Below are 22,314 nucleotides of genomic sequence, written 5' to 3'. Positions count from 1 at the left end.
GAGGGAAAAGAAAAAAGCACTTGAGATGAACCAAAAAATGGCAGAATGTTTATCCGTGGGCAGGGAGTGCCCAGTGAGCTGGAAGGTCCAAACCTCTGACATAAACATGGAGCTCATCTCCGTTTCCCCACCGTGATGAGGATGAKATGTGGGAAAGGTGCTGAGGCAGASAGCAAGGAATTAATCTTCGCCAGATGGCACCTACCTCCCACCACGGCTGACCCACACTAAGCACAGCACCAATGCCTTGGCAAGACATCTCCAGTCCCRCTGGCTGCTTGCCTGCATCCTGGGATCAATTACCATGGGCCACACTGCTGGGTAAGGAAAAGTGCCCTTATGCAAAAGGAATAAAATGTTATTCCTTTTGTTATGGAAATGGGATGAGAGCTCTAACCCAGTGCGGGTGCAGGCATTTCTGCAGGATTTTGCAGCCTCCTCAACATGGCTGTTTTCTCTCCAGCATGTCTCCTTCAAGAGCCTCTGGAGACACGTGTGTAGTTTCAGGAGCAGGTTTGGGACATGTGAGTTCACRTCTCTAGAAAAGTTCTTTTGCACAGTCTCTCTTGGTTTGACCGYCCCTTGCTACAGCTCTGATGTGTGGCTGACTTTGCAGGGAACAGCATGGGAAGAGCCCCAGGTGTTCCCGGTGCTGAGCACCACTGACTCCAGGTGATGCTTTCCATCTGCCTGGAGGTTAATGATGCCCCAGCCTGTGGGGTGGAGGAGAYAAACCAGAGGCTGCCCCATGCCCASGGTAATCTCTGCAGGGCTKTGGCCAGTGAGAAGGATGCATCCCAGACCAAACTGTTCTATCTTTCTGYCTATCACCAGTGGGRTCAGCTGCCTAAAGCTGCTGCTTCMCATCAGAAAGCAGCAGATCCACAGCCTCTTGGACTCGTTSCCCTCCCAGATTGGCTCTGGGGAGCCTACCCAAATCTCATGGGTTTTTTTCCATGGTTTCATCGCTGATGTGTAACTACAAAGCTATAGTGTGTTTATGTGAATGCTGCCATGCTTAATGCTCCCTCTGACCAGCACTGAGACTGGGGTAATGTCAGAGGGGTGTGACAGCAGATGGTGCAGCACATCACCTGTTCCCACATTCCTTTGTGTTGTATCCATAACTTCACTTGTGTTTATCTAATAAATCCAGGCAAAAGCTGGCTAATAATGGTCATCCTGGTTCTTTATGCCTGCCACCCTGTCTAGTACAGCATGGGGCTGAGTGACCATTACCAAAAGCCAAGTGCACCATGCCAGGAGGGTAGCAGGGTTGGAGGGGCTGCTCTCAGGGCTGCGTGTGGAGTTTACAGTCTGTGGGGTCTGTGAAATGCTCTGTGGGGGCTTTAAAATCCCCTTCTGGGCCGAGGACACTCTCAGTTCCCCACTGGCTGCCCCTGTCCTCCCTCCCTGCGCCCTCTCCGCTCCGCCAAAGGGAGCTGACGGTTATTTTCCCCTGCTGCATGTTTCTGGGCTTGCTTCTGTTTACGGAGTTGGGAGTTAAAATAACTGATTGATGACTTTGTTCCATCCCAAACACTTTGGGGAAGTTTGCGTGGTTTAGAAGGGAGAGTTGGGAGCTGGGATTTCATTAAGCACTTGGCTCCCGGCACTTCTCCAGCCATGCTCCAGGGGTGGCTAATGTTGTTTTTTAAATCCTGTTTTGCTATCCCAGGAGCCAGAGTGGCGATTTCCATGGTTTGTAGGAGAACTTGGAGATGTGGCCGGTCCCTGAGGTTCCCTCTGAGCTCTGAAACACCAGCAAACCTTGCAGCCACCGCAATATTGTTTCATTTAAGCCCTCCTCCACCGCTTCATCAGCACAAAATTGCACTCCAGCTGCCTAAAATCTTTGGAAAAGAGCCAAAAAAATGAATTACTGGAGTTTGTTTTCATTGTGCAGATGAAGATTTACAGGCTGTGGCTGGGAGAAAAGGAACAAGTGGACCTTTCTCCCCTCTGGAAGGATTTGCTTGGGAGCTAAAGCATCAACTGGGTTCAGTGGTGCTCAGCTCCACATACATCATTTATGGAACAGATACAAAAAGCAGCACATAGTGGGGACACCAGGAGAGCCAGGACCCAGGGAAAGACTGATTTTAGTTCTGGAGCTCAKTAAGGCTTTCTCTGCTCTGGTGAAAGAGCCAGGAGTGAGGGGAGAGTTCTGTGGCTGTGCTGGTTGTGGGGTCTGTCCATGGGGTGAGCCCCCAAATGTCTGCTGGCACCAGCACAACATAGCTGACCCCTGACATGTAAAAAGGAATGTTCTCTGCACCGTGATTCCCTCTTTAATGGAAAAAGGTTTTTTCTGGTGCTTTTGCAGAGCATGTTTGCTATCTGAGTGCCTGTGGACTGTCACCTGCATCCCTGCTGCTCACATATAGATACACATACCCTAGAGAGGGATTCACAGTTCACTGGGATATCCTGGACTGCAGGAGGGTCCCRTTGGTATTTCACTCCTAAGTGCCATGGCTATATCTGTTTCTGTCTTGCCTTCCCTGTCAGAGCTTGGAGGAGCAGAAGCAGTGATKCTATGAGAGCACAAGAAGTGCTTCAATAGCGAATCCCTTTTTAATAACATTGTTGAGCTGAGGAAATTAAGATAAGAATTCTAGCTCATTTAGAAACTCTCTGTGAGATGGAGAAGGCCATTATTTTTAAGCCCTCTATGAATAATGCATATCCCAGCCTTTTCCTGGAGCCTGAACTGCTCAGGGACACTTGCAGGGCAGCATCATGGTGTGTGTGGGGAACATCCTGATGACAGATGTGGGCTTGTGGCAGGGCCTGAGCTATTGCACAACCTCTGATCACTGTTGTAAAAGCAGTCACAGGATGGGAACAGACGTGATGGGAATGTGGCCAGGTCCAAGCCAGGCCAGCACCTCAATGGGGACATTTACACTGCAAAGGAAGGGCAGGAGCAGAGCTCCAACCCACAGTCCACCAGCTGTTTGCTTTAGCCTCGGACAGAGTTGGATGGACAAAGACCATCCTGTGTCAAAGTCTATGTTGATTTGGGTAATTAATTGCTCCTGAAGAAATCCTTGATTTATTGCTCTTGTTTATGGGTATTGACTTTGGGCTGGGATGCGCTCCAGGCTGTGCACCCGTGCTGGCATGGAGAGTCACCTCCTGCACATGGGATGGCATTCCCTGGTCTCATCTGTGAATTTTCTTCCATTTTCTTGCTATAACCAAGTTGAGATGGACAGGTTTGCAGTGATTTACACCAGCAAAACATCAGCCAGTTTTTCCTAAAAATCAGCAAAATCCTGCCTGATTCATGGGTGTGCAGGGGAGGACTTGGGTCTTCTACTATGTGTTTCTCCTCCTCTGCAGAGATTGCGTTGGCCACACATGGGAGAGGTGTAGGCTGTGTAAGTCAGACCAGAGGCAACAGTGATGGTAATGGAAGTGAAATTTTAGATTAGAAGGTGGTTTTTAGTGTTCAAACGAGCTTCTACATGGAATGGGCAGAAAGGTGGAAGAGATGGAGCCACGAGGGTGGTGGGCACTCCCTGTTGAACCATGTGGGAACTTATGTCAGGTTAATTATTGCGCTGAGCCATGTGGAGCTGTGCCTGGGATGGGGTAACCGGGGTCGATCCACCCTCAGGTTTCAGCTCCAAAGGAGTTTGCCATCATCCCCACTGGCAAAAGACAGCATGGAAATGCCTTCCCTTCCTGGAGTGCCTGTGGTCATGGGGGCGACCGGAGATGTAAGATACCTCACGGCCTCAATGCACTGCACCAAGGACATACTTGGAAAAGCCCATCTCTGCCGAGCTAATTCCAGCGCTGCTGGGATTCCCCCTGGAATACATGGCCAGATCAGCTTTCGCCGGAGGGTAAATGTGTGTTTGCCRGGAGCACACCAGAGGGTTTGGTGGGGCCAAGAGCTGCTGAAGGAAGGGCTGGCAGCTCCGAGCACCTTGTCCCATCTGAGGCAAAAACTGCTGGGTGCAGGTTGGGAAGGCAGAGTGGGAGGTGAGCCCTTCCACAAAGAAACAGCCACAGTAAATTGAGTTCTGGCTCCCAGAAACACCTCCCTGGGAGGCCAAATCTGAATGGGAGATGTCAGCATTGATGCTTATTTTAAGGGATAGTCACCGGGGTTGGTTGAGGGCAAAAACAGGGTTGGGGAGCAGAAATTGTATTCCTCTGGCTCCTTAAATTCAGCATTGATGATATCTGTCCCCACCAAGCCATAAAAACATAGAAAATGACCATGTGCCTGCATAAAGTTCACCCAGGAGTATCTTTAAGCCTTGAAAACTTCTTGGAGATATGAAGCTCATGGGGAAGAGGTGTCAGGGGAGCTGTTTCCCTGATTCTTGCTCCTGCAAGCCTTGTGTAATGCTGCCAAGGGTCCTACAGGGATGTCAGCTGTCCCCACATCTCACCTCTCCCCCAGTGCAACAAAGGAGACCAGCCCTTGAATCTGGCCAATGTTTGGGAAGAAGTAGCCAAAGAGAGCACCAAAATATGGCCTTGGGACACACAATCCTATTTRAGAGCTTGGAGGGAGGAGGATATTTGGAGCAATGCGATATACAGGTCCCACAGGGAATAAAAAAAGCAGAGGATAAAAGAGGGCACAGAAGGCAAAGGCAAGAAGAGCAACTAAACCCTGTCCAAAAACAAGGGCAAAATTGTTCACTTCCATGGTTAGTCACAACGAAAATATTGGCATTTCATCATTTCTTCCAGCTCAAGAAAAATACCCAGTTTAGGGCACTGAGAACCCTGACTGGGTCAGTGTGTGCTGAAGCTGAAGGGCACCCATGGTCCCTCCGCTGACCCTGAGGGTGATTTGCTTGCTTTACTGGGGACTGGGGTGTCAGGTGAAAGTTCYCAAATAATTTTCCCCCCAAATAAATTCCAGCCTGGGCAGGAAAGCAAAACTGCTGTGGGGAAGCTGAGCTAAGTGGAGCAGTGATGCACACACAAAACCAAGTTTTCTTGCTTGGTGGTGTGCAGATGGAACTCGGCACCGGATCCCACCACCTTTCATGGAGTTTGACCTCAGGATTTGGTTTGGGGTGATAAATTCCCTCCTTTTTCTTTTCCAGTTTAGAGATTAGGACAGGAGATGTTGCTCTGGTTGACATACCCTGGTGAAAGATAAAGGAAAGATCCTGAGAGCTGCTGCTCTGCATGGGAAGATGTAAATTTGGGGAACCCCTGGGAATCATGCTTTTGACATCTGGGCTCAGCAGCGTAAGGAGCACCAGGCRGGGTATTAAAAGGTGGGAATTGCAGCAGGTTTGAGCATGTTTTTCCCAGTACCCCTGTCTGACAGTGTGGTGCCCYCCAAAGAAGGATTTTTATGAGAGAGGTTTTGATATACAAAGCTGAATCAGAAGCTTGGTCTTCTTCTTTTAGACCAAGAAATGGTCTAAAGACACAGTTTGCCAAGTAATTGAGCCCAGAGGGCAGGAGAGATCCCTGTCTCTGCTTTAWACAGGAGTTAAATAATCTGGGGATGTCCCAGATTATCCCCAGGAGGGGCAGCAATTAYAATCCCTCCTTGKCAGGTTAGGCAGAGCGGCCAGGGCYRGCTGAGCAGGCAGAATGAGGGGCTGGTTTATCCCCAGTGATCACTGAGCTTTGTGTYTCTGCGTTTTGCTGCAGAGATTTTGGGGAATTTTGGGTGATACCCTGTTCCAGACCTATTTGTAATATTCAGCACGGTGGCACCATTCTAATTTTATGATGCTGTTATTTAATGAAAAGGCTGAAAACTGGGAGCTTCCCAATCACTTGACTTGTGAACTTTGGGTAAGAAGAGAAGCTGTTCCAGAGGTGAGCTCATTTCTAACCTCGGGAAATGACTTCATGGATGCTGGTATTTACTCACAAAAACATTGCATGTCAGATGTGCCTGACTAGACTTTCTGTTTCAAGTCCAGTATGAGACAAAAATTTCCTTGGATGCGCTGCTCCTGAGACAATTCAAGGTTTGGAGAAGAATTGGGCAGGGAGGGGGGAAATCAGCATTAAAAAAATTCTAAAATCATGAGGTTATTCTGAATAAAGGGGAGTTTTTGGRCAGTTAACCTGGCAGAAGCACCTGCCTGAGGGGAGGGTGCTGGTGATGAGTTCAGCCAAAGAATCACCCATCATTGCCCCCCATAACAACCAGCAGCTGGGTTTTCTCTCGGAGAGCAAAATACAAGTTTTTCTCTCTTTGGGAAGCCAAGACCCCRGCAGTGATTTATCAGGATAAACAGCAGCAGGTTCCCTGTCTCATGTTTGCACTAGGTTAATGGAAATTATATYCCACACTGCTCTCTGTGGATGAGATCCCAGTATATATGGGGTGTCCAGTGGAAAAACACAGCACTTACATTTTTGTTTGAGGTCTGCTCATGCAGAAATTTTCACTGGCATTGTATTACCCAGTGTGGTTCCTGATTTCTGTTTTCTCCAGCATCCCGGGATGATCCATATGGATTTAGGGAGTTAAGTCCTATTTGGGGATRCTGGGGGATGCTCTGTCCCCTCATGACCCAGTGCTGGACTGCAGCTCTGGGGATGTACTGGGGCAGCATCCCAAGAGGAGGAGATTTCGGGAAGAGCCAAGCTGGGATGTATGGAAACAAACCCTGCCTGCCAGCACTATTTCCTAATCCTGGAGACCAAAACCCTCTGATCGTTAAACCRGTGTTCAGAGATTCAGCTGAAGGCTGCCATGCAGACAACATCCAAACTGACCTTTGAGGAGATGAGCAAAAAAAAAAAGAGAAAACACAAGGGGGTTACTGTGCAAACGCCGGAGGAAAGTTGTCATTTCAATAAGGGACCCCACCCTTAAAATAAGACTTATTGCTAATGCATGCCCAGGACATTTCTGTGTGATGGTATGCTAAAAAAATCCTTTCCGAACAGGGACTAAAAGCTTTGTTGTGGCATGAGCAAGGCTTACAGTTCCCAAGAAAAATCCTGTCCCTCTCTTGCATCATACAGCCAAGGGTGGACAGGACATTTCTAGACAAAAAGGCCATCAGCCAGGACGAAGAACAAACAGGGAATACATTCCTGACTTGCTACTAAATTGCTTTTGTGCAGGTGCAAAGGGCTAAATGAAAGGAAAAATAARGATGAGTGTGTGGGGCCAAATTAATCTCAGCTTTAAGCAGGAACCTAATGTCAGGAGGAGGTGGCTGCTGGAACAAACAGGCTTTATCCAACTTCTTTGTGGGTTTTGTGCTGTTTTTCCCCACAGGGCCAGGCAAGGTCTGCAGTACTGGTGGGTGATGCCTCAGCCAGGTAAGGAGGTGATGGGGACAGTCCCCTCCMATGTGGCAGGATTGGCTGGTGCTCGCAGTGCCAGCAGTGGCTCTGCTTTCCTCTTTCCCCTCAGATGTAAAGCACTTGAGATGCAGGAATTGCCCTCTGTGGCTCTGAGCAGAGTTTCAATCCTGATCCATTTTGGCAGTTCCATTCAGAAGTGATGGAGAATTTAGGGGATTTCAGGGCAAACATGATCCAGTGCCTGCAACATCTCCTGGGTCTCAGGAGCTGGTCTCTCTGCCAAAGTATCTCTTCTGCTTGTTCCCAGGAGCACTCCTGCCAGCACAGCAGTCTCAGAGATGGTGCAACCACCCTCAGAGCTCAGGCATTTCCTCCTGAAATAAGTGGGAGTAGTTTTAATAGGAAAACCTATTCCAGAAAGGGAATCTCTTCCTATTGGGGAACAATGCAGAACCATCACTGCCAGCCTGGGATCTGCAGGGACCTGTACACCATGTGCTCTTTAATTTAATAGCCTGGAAGATGTGAAGGTCTATCTGCATGTCATTAAAGTCCTAGTGAAACCCCAGAGAGTGTTTGTCAGTGCTAGCRCCAGCAAAGCTTGGGATTGTCCCTCTCACCCCCACAGCTCTTTTGCTGGCCAGAGAAGCCAAATGTCCTCAGTTTCCCTCCCTGCCCTTGCATTGCACATCATATTTTTTAAGCTCTTGTGAGCTCTTTGTCCCTCGCAAGGTCCTTCCTTCTCACTGTGTTACGCTGCAAGAAATACAGAAAGAACAAGATGGGAACTGATAGCCTGGAGGAAAAAAAAAGTGTTTTCATTAAAAATGACAAAATTAACCACATTTCCCCTTATTAATTCCCTCCTTACAGCATTTCCAGTCCAGGCACGTACCTGYGATGCTCCCCTGGACCCGTGTGGTCCAGGAGCATCACTGAGGTGTGTGTGTGTGCGCATGTCTGCGAGTCTCCCGGTCGTCTGAGCAACGGGACATTCATCACTAACTCCCAGGATAATTAACTCATTTTCCTGTATTTATACCAAACCAGTACACGGAGTGTTGGCACTTACCCCTGATGGGGCCACGTTTGGCCACAACATTTTGAATTTTGGCCATTTCTTGCATTACGGCGGCTTTGTCATCATCCCCGCTGCCTGCTCATTAAGCAGGCAGCTCATTAATCTGAGGAGAGCAGGGGTGAGCCAGGCTGCCTGTGGACACCTCGGCGTGCCCCGCTCCTGGTTTGGTGGTGYAGGGGGTGTTTGCAGCAGCACTCCCATCTCCAGATGCCTGCATAYGCCTGTGCTAACAGCAGCGTCGCTCCCGGCTTGGCCGCTGGCAAGGGAATGTTTTACTGCTTCAAGGTTTGTTGCAGGGATGTGATGCAAGGAAACGTTGGAGCATCCTGACTCAGCACCGCAGCGGTGGGRGACCCGTGGGAAATACACGGAGCATCTTCTCTCGGCGTCAGGGCATGCGTATGCCAGGTATGTTCCCCTCAGCTGGGATAAATCCTGAACTGGACACGGGTTTCTGCTTGTTTCTTCCAGACARGAAACTTGGTACTTTTTAGCTGTTCTTTCTTTTTGCTGCTTGTTTGTTGGGTTGGTCTTTGGGGAGGGAGGGAGTSAGGGCAGTAAGGGGAAGGGGGCTCAGGGTGTGGGTGGTGGGGCTGGAGGATGGTGCATTGCTGTAAGGTGTTGGCATCTCCGTCCTGCAGAGCTGGGGAGACAGGTTTGATCTCTGCTGCTYCTGTTGTTTGTACAAAGGTAAGGAATCCTTGATTTTGGAATCAGCAAACAAGAAGGTGCTTGAAAACAGTAAGAGATGTGCTGTACCTGCACCTGGGACTGTAAACAGCTTGTGGCCCCAGGAGTTGGAAGYATTTGCCCTTGAAATGTGAGTTCTGCTCAGGTGAAAAGGGTGATGGAATCAAGTGTGGAGGACACCACACTGCTCATCACCCCCAGCCACCCCCTGTTCTGGGGGGTTTTACCTTCCCTTCCTCCTTCTGCTTTGCCTCTAGAAGGGAAAGGGGCAGAGATTAAGCTGGTGCTGCCTGGGTCCTGGGAAGGTCCAGGCTCCTAAATRCCAYTGTGGTCCTCTCCCAAGAGCCACTRTCATTCCCTGGACAGTGTGGCATTCCCCTTTTCCCTGCCTTGCCACCCCCAGGTGCTCCTGCCCATGGCCCCAGATCCAGCACTGAAGACAGAGGTGGACCATTAAGGTTTAATACACTAATGGGAAGGGCTGTGGGGTTTCTGAAAAGCTGAGCTCTGCTTGAAAACCCCTTTTGGAAGGACAAGTCCTTGCACTGAGCACAGCTGCTCTGCACACAGCAGAGGCTCAGCCAKCTCTGATATGACCCATTCCCAGCAGGATGCTGGCAGACAGTGACTGGTTCCATGGTCCTGGCCACCACTCCTGCTTTCCCAGCTGCTCAGCCACCTCGCAAAGAGGTAAAAATATATGTCTGTGTGAGCAGTCACTGTAGCTACAGCAGGGGTGAGCCAGAGAGGACAGCCAGACTGTGTCCCCACCAGTGATGGGGACAYGGTGGGTTTGCAGAATGGGCAACACAGAGGGGACAGGACCGGACAAAATAGTATGGGGCAAAGTGCTGCTGGTGTCTCCARTGCAGATCTCACCATCTCCCTTCTTGTCCATATGTTGAAGCTGCAGTGCTCCACACAGCCCCTAAGAAGGGGTTCACTTTGCTGCTTGCATTTCAGCAGGGGATGAGCGAGGAGCAGCTCCCTGCATCTCCCCACTGCCCCACCACGCCMGAGGACACCAATGTCTCAGCCTCTGGGTACCCCCAGTACTGGGTGGAGCCCCAGTTCACTCAAGCAGCGAAGGTCCGTGTGATCATCACAGCCATTTTCTTCCTGCTGGCGGCAGGCAGCAACGCAGCGGTGCTGGGGAGCCTGCTGAGGAAGAGGAGGAAATCCCACGTGCAGCCGTTGATCCTCAGCCTAGCACTGGCCGACCTGCTGGTGACAGTGATGGTGATGCCCCTGGACGCRGTGTGGAACATGACAGTGCAGTGGTATGGAGGGGATATCTCCTGCAAGATCCTCAACTTCCTCAAGCTCTTYGCTATGTACGCAGCTGCCCTGGTGCTGGTGGTCATCAGCCTGGACCGGCACGCAGCCATTCTCCATCCATTCTCCCGTGCTCACCGCCGCAATGGGATGCTGCTCCGCGCTGCCTGGGCTGGCAGCGTGCTTCTGGCTTTGCCTCAGGTAAGGTTGAGAGCTCTCCCCATGGAAATTGCCCAGGCTGGGGTGGTTTTGGAGAGGGCTTCTCCACCCTGCTATCCCCAACCAGTCCATCCCAATCCATGGACTCTGCCAGCACCAGACCAAACCATGATTTAGGTGCCTAGAGCCCCTCTCCCAGTCCAACAGCAGCAGGGAAGTGCTCTCCATGCAGCCAGCAGTATCTCCAGGATGTGATGCTCTGTTCCAAATGCAYTCTTAGTTATTCTTTGGTTCTACATTTCAGCTTTTCCTCTTCCATCTGCACACAATCCCAGGAGGGAACTTCACCCAGTGTGTTACTCACGGAAGCTTCCGAGCACACTGGGAGGAAACCGTCTACAACATGTTCACCTTCACCACCCTCTACATCACCCCCCTGAGCGTCATGATCGTTTGCTACATCCGGATCCTTTGGGAGATCAGTAAGCAGCTAAAGGTCAATAAAGGTAAGCAGATCCCAGCCCTTTAGTGTCCACCATGACTGCATGACTGAACTTCTCCAGCCTGTAGTTGGTGTTGGGTCTGTCACAACCTTTGAAAGATAAACCAACTAGGATGTTTTGCACAAAATTATTGACCCCAGTCCTTGCTGTCTTCCTGKGGGACATGGACCAGATTACGAGATGGTCTTCCCTCTCTGACAGAAGCAGAGTCATGGATGGTTATGTTCTCCTGGTTTTCTCTTATCTCTAAATATCCTTTTGACCCTCCTTGGCAGGTTTGACAAGAAATCAAAACGACCACATCTTCAAGGCACGCATGAAGACTCTCAAGATGACCGTAGTGATTGTTGCCACCTTCATCATCTGCTGGACCCCATACTACCTCCTGGGCTTGTGGTACTGGTTCCAGCCAGCCATGATCCAGAAGATGCCAGAGTATGTCAACCACAGCTTCTTCCTCTTTGGATTGCTGCATACCTGCACTGACCCTATCATTTATGGATTGTACACCCCCTCCTTTCGGGAAGATGTGCAGTTGTGTCTCAGGGGTATCGAAACAGCCATCACCAGGCAAAAGAGACAAAAACCCATCTCAGGCTCAGAGAAGAACATTAAAGACGGTGCTGCAAAGGATGGGGTGGCATCAGGCTCCAATGGGACAACTGTCAGCACAGTCTGATGAAGAGACATACCCACAAGGGACTGGGAGGCATAGCTTTGGGGCTGTTTTGTCCTACAGGACCATTCTGGAGACTGTCATGATGAGGTTCCCTACTCAGCTTTTGTGGGTGAGAGTCTCTGGCCAGGAACTGAGAATGTGTCTCCTGCCTGTACTCAGGGTGAAAAACATTTGGGGGTATTTATGGTCATTCTGCTGCATTCTGGCAGCACCGTGACAACTGAAAAACATCCGTTTTGTACCTGATKCATGCTCCAGCCCTGATTCTGGGATCAAGCTTCTCCACACTTCCAGCATCAACCCCTGGGAGGAAATTTGCCATCTCCTCTGTGGTCCAGGATCATGTCCCTGGGATGGCCAGTCTTCAAGTGCCCTTTGCACGTACATCCAGTTGTAGAGCTGCATGGATGCTGTCACCCTGAGGCTGCAAAGGTGTGATCACAGCCTTTTACTTTGTTTTCTCCACCTATTGTAGGAAAAGATCTCTGGAAATTTCACGTCTCCTGACTCAGAACCTGTCTGGTTCTCCCATGGCTGTGTGACAAGCTCTGGGAAAGCTCTAAATATCTGGAAGTTGACTAATGCATGAGCATTCATACCCCAGGCATGGTGGGGAGGGAGGGAGTGCTGTGGGGATGGAGGGGCTTGAGCAAGAATGATGCAAAGAACCATAATGGGGTGGGGTGAGGTTTTTACTCTGTTTTGAGGACAGCCAGAAGAGAAAACAGTCCCTGCAATCATTTTCTGGTACAGACAGACACATGCTCACACAGCAGCTCTGTGGACACAGAGCAAACTAGGATGGAGGGTATTTGGGGCAACAAGAACCAGACCTGACACTGCCCAGCCCCCCTAAAACTTTCTGTCCCCATGCCAGGTTGCAGGCCACATGCTGGACACATTTGCTTTGCCCTAAGCAACACCAGCCCYTAGGCTCTGCCCCAACAGGGCAGGTGCAGCCACTCCACAGGTGATGTCCSAGGTGTCCCAATGATGGCAGGAGATGTGAAGCAGCTGGTTGGTAGAGGAGGTCCATCAGCACCTATTAGTGCCAGGTGGAGGCAAGTGAAGGTAAGGAGAGCTTCTGGAGGGATCAGCTGAGCTGGGGTAACATGGGTTGTTTGCTTTCTACCGCTGTGCCAAAAGTTGCTTGTGAAGACAGACGTTTCTTCTCTGGGTGTGGCTCGAAGAGATGAGTTTATTCAACTGTGTTGTCCTTTCCAGGTAATTAGAAATAGTGGATTATTTCTTTTTTTCATTCTCTGATGATTGTTATTGAATGTGGGGTTTGCTTTTGAACAGAAATGTAGTTTTGAGCCAGGTGGGTTGTTGTTTTCTTAGTTTAGTTAAATGTTTGGACAGCTCAGGAGCTCTGGACTTGGCAGGAGGCAGTTCCTTGGCTATTTTTGTGGCCACCGCAGTTTGAATGAGCATCTGGACTTTATCAGGATGAAAGAGCTTTGTTTCAAAAACAACTCTTTTCTTGCTGTGGTTGTATGTGTAGGGAGCTGGGTCATGTCTTCCCCTCAAGAAAGCAAATCTCCTTTGGGCACTGAGGGGACTTTTTCTCGACCCTGTTTCCGAGAGGGGCTGGGTCCCTATTAGCCAGAAAGGCTCTGCACTGGTCTCCCAGTGCCCCAGCCAGCAAATTATTAAAGTTGGAAGGGTGGCAAGTAGTCCTTGCAGGCTGGCTGAGCCTGGGCAATGAGGACACAGGAAGCCACAATACTCAGGGTGATGCCAAGCTGTAGATGGGTATTCAGCCCTTGCCTTTCTGGTACTAATTATTATTTATGCTAAACACGTAGCCCAAGGAGAAAACAAAAAAAAAATCAATTAGAACTGCAGGAGCCCAGACCAACTGGTGGGGATTAGTTTGAGCCATTTAGGAAGCATCCAAACTCCAAGGAGATGCGTAATCACAGTTTTGCTTTCCTGGRCTTGTTCTGCTCAATTACCCAATGCTAATGGAGGGGGGGCTGGCTTATGCCAGGCTGGCAAAAAAGGGCTTCTTGAAAGGTGATGGGAATGGCTTGCAGTAGGGGAAGCTAATTTATTCCTCAGACACTCCTTTGGTCTCTTTGTTTACGCTGCTGATGTGAGGCAGACCTTGAAGGTGTGTTGGTTTTCTGGCAAGCTGTGAATAAGTAGGAAAGTGTCTTTAATCTAGTGAAAATTGTCTTCATCTACTTTTTGCTGAGTGGGAGAGAACAGATCCAACGTTGCTCATGCACTTAAGACCACATGTCTCCTCTTGCCCAGCAGCAGGGGAGCTCAGAGGTCTTCTCCGAGGAGCAAGAAACACTTTTTTTTTCCTTGTGGGAAGGATCCACCATCTTAATACCCCACGAGTACAGTGAAAAGGCAAGAACAGGTTTGGCTTTAGGGGGACTTGATGATCTTAGAATCATTTAGGTTGGAAAAGATCTCTATGAAGAGAAGGAAAACTGGCATGCTGGAAAGAATACATACCTTAGTCCTTAGGGGAAGYATGGCACATCCCCAGGGATRCTTGCTGGCACTTTAKTTCTGTTCCTTTGCCCATCYTTYGTACCTTCCYTCCTGTTGCTGATGTTCAATTAACATTTTGTGGTGCCTGGAGTGTGGGCGAAGTGCCCAAAGTGACAGCTTTCATGAGAGAAGGAAAATGTCACTGGAAGAGTGTGCTGCCAAGCCATGTGCCCACTGCATGCAGGAAAAGGGAGCAAGCAGGTGGGCAGCACCTTCTTGGGGAAGCTGGGATCAATCTGGGTCTGGGTCCTGCCAGATGTAGACAAAAACCCAGGCCTGGTTTGAATATTCCTGCATTTCTGATTCTGCTTTTCTTACATTTGYTTACATTTTGGAGAGCACAAGATTTTTGCATCACTTATTGTGAGTGTAAATCCCAGAGTCTCGCTTCTCCCCRCCCTAGGGGTGGTCCTGCTTTCTGTGGTGCTTCCCTCTCTCTCTCCACATTGCCTCAAACCCCTTGTCTTCAACAGCACCTACTCTCCTCCTCAGTTGGCTCCTGAGATTTTCATATATAAATGTATATGAAATATAGAGACAAAAAAGCTTTTTATATTTATTATCTATTTCTGCTTGTGGGAGGAGAATTCTTCCACTTCCTCAAAACCTGCCTATTCCCACCAAGGAAACACCAGTTGCCACACTTCTTGGAATCCCAGCAGGATCAGATTTGTCTGATTCAGTAACAATTCCTTAATATTCACCACAGTAATGTAATGAACATATTAATAAGAGCAGGTAGCTCTGTATTTTACAACTCCTCGACTTCACCCTGGGTTGCCCGCTTCAAACACAGCGGCCCTTTGTTCRGGAGGAAATTCTGATTCATTCCCTGTTAGTGTTTTTATAGCACTGTGCRTGTTCAAAGAGCCACGCAAGTGGCTTAAGAGGCTAACACAAACCTTGGGTTAATTCATAATACTGTTAGTTACTCAGCACAATACCCGCATTAATCCAGCTGACTGCACCTCGCCACGTTGGGAAACACATGCTGAAATCAGCAGGGAGCACAGAAAACAAGCGTGGGAGTAGGATATTAAGTATTTTGCCAGGCTGCTAGGTAGGATCTGAGCACCTTAAATGTATTTAAAATATTTTCCCATTGCTGTTGTCTCGCCTAGCAGCTGTGGAGCTGAAGCAGTGACGAGGCTGTGCCCAGAATCCCTGCAGGCCTGAGCATGAGGGATGGGGTTACAAGCTCTCCAAGGGATCCTCCAGACACATCCATCAGGACTCAACCCCCACCTGCAGCCACCTCCTTTTTTTTGGGTCTATTCAAAGTGATCAAAGTAGAAAAAGCTGTTTTTTTCCTTTGATACCTGCTGATTTCATTGCAGAGCTGGACTGTGCGTGTCTGCCATGAGCCCCCACCATGCTTTCTCTCTGGGGACATAGCCTGGGGCTATTATTACTTCTTTTGCTTACTCTCAGAAACTTTSCTATGCAAAGAAACCCTAAGAAAAGAGCTCTAAATCCCTGCTGTGTTGCTTTCATCTGGCTCAGGAGCTCCCARGTTTGTGCCTTTCCTTGCAGTGCCAGCAGAGCCATCCCACAACTGCTGCTCAATCYTCTTCTTTTTCAAAAGGCTCCCAGATAGCCCATGTGTTCCAAAAGATGAGTTTTGTTTCAGACATACCAGGCTTTTAACAAACCAATGCCCTTTAGACAACATCAAGTACCTCCAGGTTTTCTGGCTGCCACATTACCTCCCCCTAAACTTGTATATTTAATGGCACAACACTTAAATATAAGATGCTGAGGAAGATGAAAAATGGGCAAATATTCCCAAGTTTCTGCATTGAAATATCAAGGAGTAAACTRCTATAAAGTAGTTGAACCTGTTGCACAATAAATTATTAATTTATGTATATTTTAATTGCAAATCTCTTCTATAATTAGCACGGAYGCTTCTTGGGCTGAGGCGCCGCAGTGTGCTTTGACACTGAGCATTATTAATGGGCTGTAAAAGGCAATGGGGAATTGGATTATAATGTTCTTGTTTTGCAAGCTGTATGGTGAATAAATAAATTTGTTCTGGCAGCAAAATTAACTGGGATAAATGTGTCTAGCTCCAGTCACCAAGAAGAGGGGTTGCTGTAAATGTACTTTTTCTCAGCCTTGAATTAAAAAGCTGATTACCAGGACATTATTTCTGGCAATTAGGTACCAGAACAACATCAGAAAAAGAAAGAGATTTTCTTTGAAATATTTAATGAGTAAGGTAGTAATCACAGACTCATTTGCTGGAAATATGTGATGAGATTTTTTCTTTTTTTGTGGTTAGGGTTCACTGTGTAATGAAAACCTGCTTTTATCAAATCTGCTAAAGGCTGGACTGTGAAACTGAACTGTGGCACATATCTGAATTTTCCTTGCCTAGAATCTCYGAGTCTTTATGGGGTTGTCCCATGKCCAGTCACTAATCAGAGGACMGTTCTTTGCTTCTTTTTCTGTTTCAGGCATTTGTAGGTTGYTTTGTAACAACAGCAACCGAAAATGACTTGACAGGAGGGGGAGAGTGTTGCCCGGGGTTTGTTGCATGACTAACTTGAACAACCTGTGTTTGTTCTCTAACAAATCTCCAGTTTGGTAAGAACAACCCTTACTGAGTATTAATACAGAAAACCCTGATTTTGTCTACTCTGCACAGTAAACTAGGWTAAGATGGATCAGGGCTAAGACCACAAGCCTTGTAGATGTTTGTGCTGTTTTTGTCCAGGATAGAGTGAATTTTCCTTAGAGCAGTGTAATAACTATGTTTTGGATTTGTGCTTAGCTGCCAGCTGGGATTAAAACACAACAATGTTCTTCAGAGGGAAAAAAAAACCATACTAGAAACTGTTTAACTTCTTCCATTTTGGCGGTTTAATATCTTGGGGTTTTTTTAAACTTACAATCATTATGCTCAAATATAAAAATTCCTGGCCAAAGTTAGTTTTAAAAGTTTAAAAGTGATTCCATCTGCATTGATATATGCCAAACATCACTAGATTCAGTTTCTTAAAACCTACTGGTAAGACTCCCAACACCTTTCTTTGCCTGACATCCAGAAAAATCCTCCTTTCYAACTTGTGCGAACATACTTCAGCTTGACAGAAAGTAAGTTACACCTGAGTGTTTCCACACTTAGTTTTCATTAAACTTCAATAACCTTTTTTCCGACCCTTAACGATTGGTTCATGCTAAGCTGCACCACTGTGATCCTTTTCAGCTGTACTGGGCATCCTCATGAATCCCAGGAACACAGAAATAAGAATAAATTAAGAGATGCCATGAGGATTAATATATTGGTGACAGAAATGGAAAGCTCCAGGCAGCTTTACTTCTAGAGCACTGGAACARATGCAGTGCATGGCAGATCAGCTATTCTTAAGGCACATGGTGAAAATAACAGTTTGTCATCTTGGGTGCTTCATCTCTCCATGTCAAACATTCTGTGCCAGTAGTAGATAAARGTTGGTGAGTTGCTGGCCCCGATCACTATCAGCAACAGCAGGTACAGCATCATCATTACGGCAAAACGGTGCGTGTAAAGCCAGGAAGATTCAYTAGAAGGCCTGAAAAGGAAAAAGTACATGAATTCTGTCACAGATGCACAAGAAGTCCTGGCAAAGAGCATCTTGGGTTTTGGTTTTTCAAATGGTTAAGCAAATGTAGTTAAAACAGAAAGTTGTTCCACAATCCCTTTAACTAACAAAGTCTGATTTTCACCACATCCCTTTTCCCTAGTCTCCATGCACAATCCTATCTTTTTTCCYCATGTTCACAACTTTGCCTGTGGTCTGGAGCTGTAGCTGCCTGGCCTGTACACGTGTTGATTAGCTGAGTGAACACTGCCACTTAGGACAGATAAGGGCAGAGTTAAAACTGCCTCAGTTTTAASAGCTGCACTCACCAGACATCCACTTTTGGTTTCCTGCCACAAACAGTAMTTAGAGCTCCTAAAGACACTAAGTGCTTACAGGTCTGGTAAAAAGAAAATTTAACTAAGCCTGGGAGTGTCAAAGAGACAGAGGCAACATGATGGTGTACGACTTATTTCCATAGGAAACAGGCTAAAAACAAATTCTGGCAGTGCAGTGTATCTTCCTTGCTTGTTTTGTGTTGTTTTTCAACAATGAGATGTGTTTATCTGGCTGTTATAGCAGCTCATCCCGCTAGACAGCTGAACTCTTACCTCCTATGCTGCTTCTGTGAATACACTAGCAAGTATTTAACTCGTAAAAGCTGGTTGTTTGTGACAACAAAGTATTTCTGTGGTACATCTCCCCCTTCGCTGTTTTTCACTCTTGCTCTTTTTCTGTCTATTTGTTCTGAATCTGAATTGGGAAGAGAAAAGCAAAAAAATATGCAGAACTTCAAGTAACTGTAAAAAAAGTAAACAACCAACACCCCCATACACACCCCCCAGAAGAATGGGAACGAGATAACCAAAGATCTAGTCTTGGTATTCCCCTGAATCTCTCAGCATCCAAGAATAGACTGAGAAGTTTCTTTGAGGCTATACCACTCCTAGTCATCCTTGGTATGGATGGCATTATGGCCCAGATCAGGGTGACAAGGAGGGGAGTCCCCTATTCAATGCTCAAGGAGCTGCTAATGTTAATAGGGAAAGAAAAACAACATGAAGGATAGATATGACACAGCTATTACTGCAATAGACTTACCTTTCTTTTTCACCTGACACTTTACATCTGGGTGGTCAATGATCTCACAAAAAGCCACACAGCTGAGGACAGAGCCCAGTGCACTTCGCTGCCAGCCAAGACCATGAGGGCTGTACAGTAAAGCCAGGCTCAGGTCACTGGTCAGATAGGTGCCTTCACCAAACAGGGATGTCTGAAACAGGGCAGAAATCCATCCTAAAATCATGTGCTGTAAACCTCAAAAAACAYACAAGTGTTCTTTGCTTTCAGACTGGCAATTCTGTTTCTGAAGGTAAATTACGAAAGGCCTTTCTGACCCGTGTTGGGCCTGGTCCATGCACTGTTTTTGTCCTGGCACAATTTCCTAGGGGTGGGGCTGCTGCCCTCTCCCATCCCTCAAATTAGCTGCTTGGCAGAGCACTTGGTGTGGACAGATTCATGCTTTCCCGGATTTGGAGTTAGTTTGCCAGCACAAGTATTTTACATCAACATGACCACACTGCTCTTAAAAGACATTTCATCGATTTATTGAGAGTGTCATTATTCAAGTAATCCAAACTCCCCAAACAAGGCAAGGCTTTACTTCATTTAAATCCACACTTTTCTAGTAAAGAGGAAGGTACTTTTCAATTTGCCACACTGGCTAAAATTATTACTCCAGTAAATCCATTGTACCCAGTAAACCATTACACATYGAGAATGTGGCGAAAAAACACAGTCCAGGTTGACTGGAAGGTCAAGCAGGTGCTGTGTCAAAGCTGTCTTACAGCTGACACAAAAACCCAGGAGTCCCAAGTGCCCTTCCACTGAAACCAGAAGAGGTGCAAATCCTATGGGATATCTCCCTAAATCAGACCGTTTTAAGAAGGCTCCACTTGTGAGTAGCACCTGAAACTTTGCTGATCTAAACACAAGGCCAGGCAGAAAATCTACACTACCCTCCTCTTCTGTAGACAGATACTTCCCAGCTGCAGGCTGTCAGACAGGCCAGAATTTTCAGAGGAATTACATTTCCTTACAAAGAAGCAAAGGACAGTCATAATTTGTCACACTGGTGAAAAGGCTTTCATGCCACTTCCAGCTTTTACCTTGAGGCTGCACTAGCAAATCCAACACTGCCATTCACAAAGGCCTACACTGAAATGAAAACAGCAGAACAAGATCATCAGCACATTTCACACCCYGAAAGGAATCTGGGCCTATTTTTAAATGGTGTCCCCAGCTGCAAGTGACCAAGAGAAGATGGTGTCAGTGGCAGGAGCCTCACCCTGTTCAAGTGGCAGTGCAGGCCATGGTGCAGGATGGAATGGAAGTTCTCCAGGCGGCTCCCATGGAAGGCATAGATAAGGTCCCGCTCTCCCTTGGTCTCAGCAAACTTGGTATTCATTTGATCACAGTACACGATCTCAAAGAGGTAGTCTGGAGCAGGAACCGCAGCCCCAGACATCCCTGTGAGTTCCTGGATCTTCTCGTACTTAAAAACAGGAAGGAATATCAATGTTGGTTTATGTGGTTAGATTACTCAGTGGAAATTCTGCTTCCCATCTCTTCATAGTTTTGCTGTATTCTGATTACACTTTTTTGAGTTAGAATTMAACACTGTCACAATTCAGAAAGAGTAAGTGAACAGCAAAAATTCTGCCAGTTTCTGGCTATAGAAGTTAAATCCTAATTATTCTCTCCAGAAAAAATCCCAACCCTGAATTTTAATCATGAATTAATTTATGATGCAAGAACAACATCACAATTCTRCTTTGGATACTAAGACAACATATCCATCAGCTGATCTTGCAAGAGAAAAAAAACCCACAAAAACAGAAGTTGTTTTCATCTTGCTGCTAATCTCTACAACTATTTTGATCCCTGTTACAGAAGTGCCTCAGTGGCTCTGAACCTTTCCCTTTTTGGGGCAGTWTGCAGACGACAAGAGTTCTTTTTCTCAGTGAGAAGCAGGACCCAGGTCCATGACAYCCGAGTCGAACTCTTGGTCTAAACCATGCATATACGTGTTATGTTAACTTCAGTAGTCAACTACAATCACTGCCCATCATCAACTACTGTCAGTGATAACTATTTCTTCTGACCAGTGTTCCTGAAAATTTTGCTTAAAAACACTACAAACACCCCTTCTCTATAGACAGAATGAATTTATGTTGAACTGTCAAGTTCTCACAATAACCAACTTAATTCTGGCAGGAAGAAATACTCTCTGAAGTGCAAGTTTGCCTTAAAAACCAAATTCTGATGAAGATTTTCAGAATTCAAAACTTACCTCCTGTTTCTTARTACTTTGTATCATGAAGACTTTAGATGATACAATCCAACTAAACAGATCCCACATCCTTTTTTCTGTGTTTGGAACAGACTCCAGAAGCTCTTTCAGGCTTGGTAAAGCATTGGTATCTGCAAGCTAATAACAGAGGCATTTAGCACAAGCTCCTTAGTGCCACTGTGAYTAAACAGGGACCTCTAGTGAAAACAAAACAATATTTCACCCCAACAGACTGAAAAACAGGTTATGTTCTGAGGTATAAACACTTGTAGCCAGTTTGTGGGGAAGTTTGTCAGTTGCTCTGAAAGCAAATAGCAGGCAAGTTATAAACACTGATACTTACCAACAGTATATATAGGGTTTGTACAGGAACAATCAGACAGACAACTGAGAAAACAAGCTGTCACCRGGCAGTATGTGCAGTGAGCCTGACATGGGGGTGTTCAGGCCATGTAACATGCAAAWCCTTAAATAATTATTTGAATTTCACATTGGGCAAGCTCTCATGACACTTCATAGAGTAACAGAAACATTAAGGCTGGAAAAGATGCCTAATATTATTGAGTCCAACATTAACGTGACTTTGCCAAGCCCACTACTAAACCACGTCCCCAAGTGCCACATGTACATGGTTTTCTGAACACCTCCAGGGATGGTGATTCCACCATTTCCCTGGGCAGCATATTCTAAAGCTTGACCACGCTTTCAAGGCAGAAATGGCCCCTAAAACTCAATCTAAACCTCTCTGGAACAGCTTGAGGCCGTTTCCTCTCGTCCTGTCGCTCACCACCTGTTACCTATCGTTTATTACTTCGGGAGCCCACACCGGATCTGGGCGTTTCCCAGTGCGGGTTTATCRGTCAGAATCCCTAATACTCTTAAACCTGGATTCCTTGACTGGATAAACTCTTCATCCTGCTTTATTCGTGCCCCTGCGGCGCCGCTGCCCACACCTCGGCATCGGGGAGGCGCCCTGGCCCCGCGGGCAGCTCTCCCGGCACTCACCAGCCCCTCGAAGTCCTTGGTGTCGCCGCTGGCGTAGCGGCCCGGGAAGGGCCTCAGCACCGAGTCGCGCTTGTAGCTCTGCAGCGCGGCGGCGAACAGGCTGCACCGCAGGTCGGCGGCCAGCGGGTCCCGCCGCGCTGCCTCCCTGGCGCCCGGGGCCGCCTCGCCGGGGCCGGGGCCGGGGCCGGGCGCTGACATACGGCAGCGGCGCCCGCCCCGCCGGCGTC

At 47.5% G+C, this 22,314-nt stretch overlaps 2 protein-coding genes across 3 annotated transcripts; one reads left to right on the top strand and one right to left on the bottom strand.

The window, feature by feature from the left end:
• Window positions 1-7,229: 7,229 nt before the first annotated feature.
• Window positions 7,230-14,189, top strand: LOC130577156 (gonadotropin-releasing hormone II receptor-like). 2 transcript variants are annotated; one of them, XM_057372325.1, is made up of 4 exons: window positions 7,230-8,755; window positions 10,004-10,513; window positions 10,776-10,977; window positions 11,250-14,189. In XM_057372325.1, exons 2-4 carry the CDS (start codon window positions 10,007-10,009, stop codon window positions 11,651-11,653), a joined length of 1,113 nt encoding a protein of 370 aa, XP_057228308.1. In that variant the 5' UTR covers window positions 7,230-8,755; window positions 10,004-10,006; the 3' UTR covers window positions 11,654-14,189. The 2 variants fall into 2 exon arrangements, with proteins under 2 accessions (XP_057228308.1, XP_057228306.1); XM_057372323.1 differs by having other exon boundaries at window positions 10,001-10,513.
• A 2,789-nt stretch (window positions 14,190-16,978) lies between these two features.
• Window positions 16,979-22,308, bottom strand: PARP16 (poly(ADP-ribose) polymerase family member 16). Its single transcript, XM_057372326.1, has 6 exons — window positions 22,088-22,308; window positions 21,083-21,220; window positions 20,078-20,284; window positions 18,832-19,003; window positions 18,342-18,483; window positions 16,979-17,721 (listed from the first exon to the last, which is right to left on the bottom strand). The coding sequence occupies exons 1-6, from the start codon at window positions 22,283-22,285 to the stop codon at window positions 17,577-17,579; spliced, it is 1,002 nt and encodes a 333-aa protein (XP_057228309.1). The 5' UTR covers window positions 22,286-22,308; the 3' UTR covers window positions 16,979-17,576.
• Window positions 22,309-22,314: the final 6 nt, after the last annotated feature.

This window comes from Malurus melanocephalus, unplaced genomic scaffold, assembly GCF_030028575.1.
Source record: "Malurus melanocephalus ecotype Western Australia unplaced genomic scaffold, MMel_1.1 scaffold_169, whole genome shotgun sequence".
Classification (NCBI taxonomy): domain Eukaryota; kingdom Metazoa; phylum Chordata; class Aves; order Passeriformes; family Maluridae; genus Malurus; species Malurus melanocephalus.
Note: the sequence above shows the minus strand (reverse complement) of the source record. Positions and strands in the feature narration are given on the sequence as shown.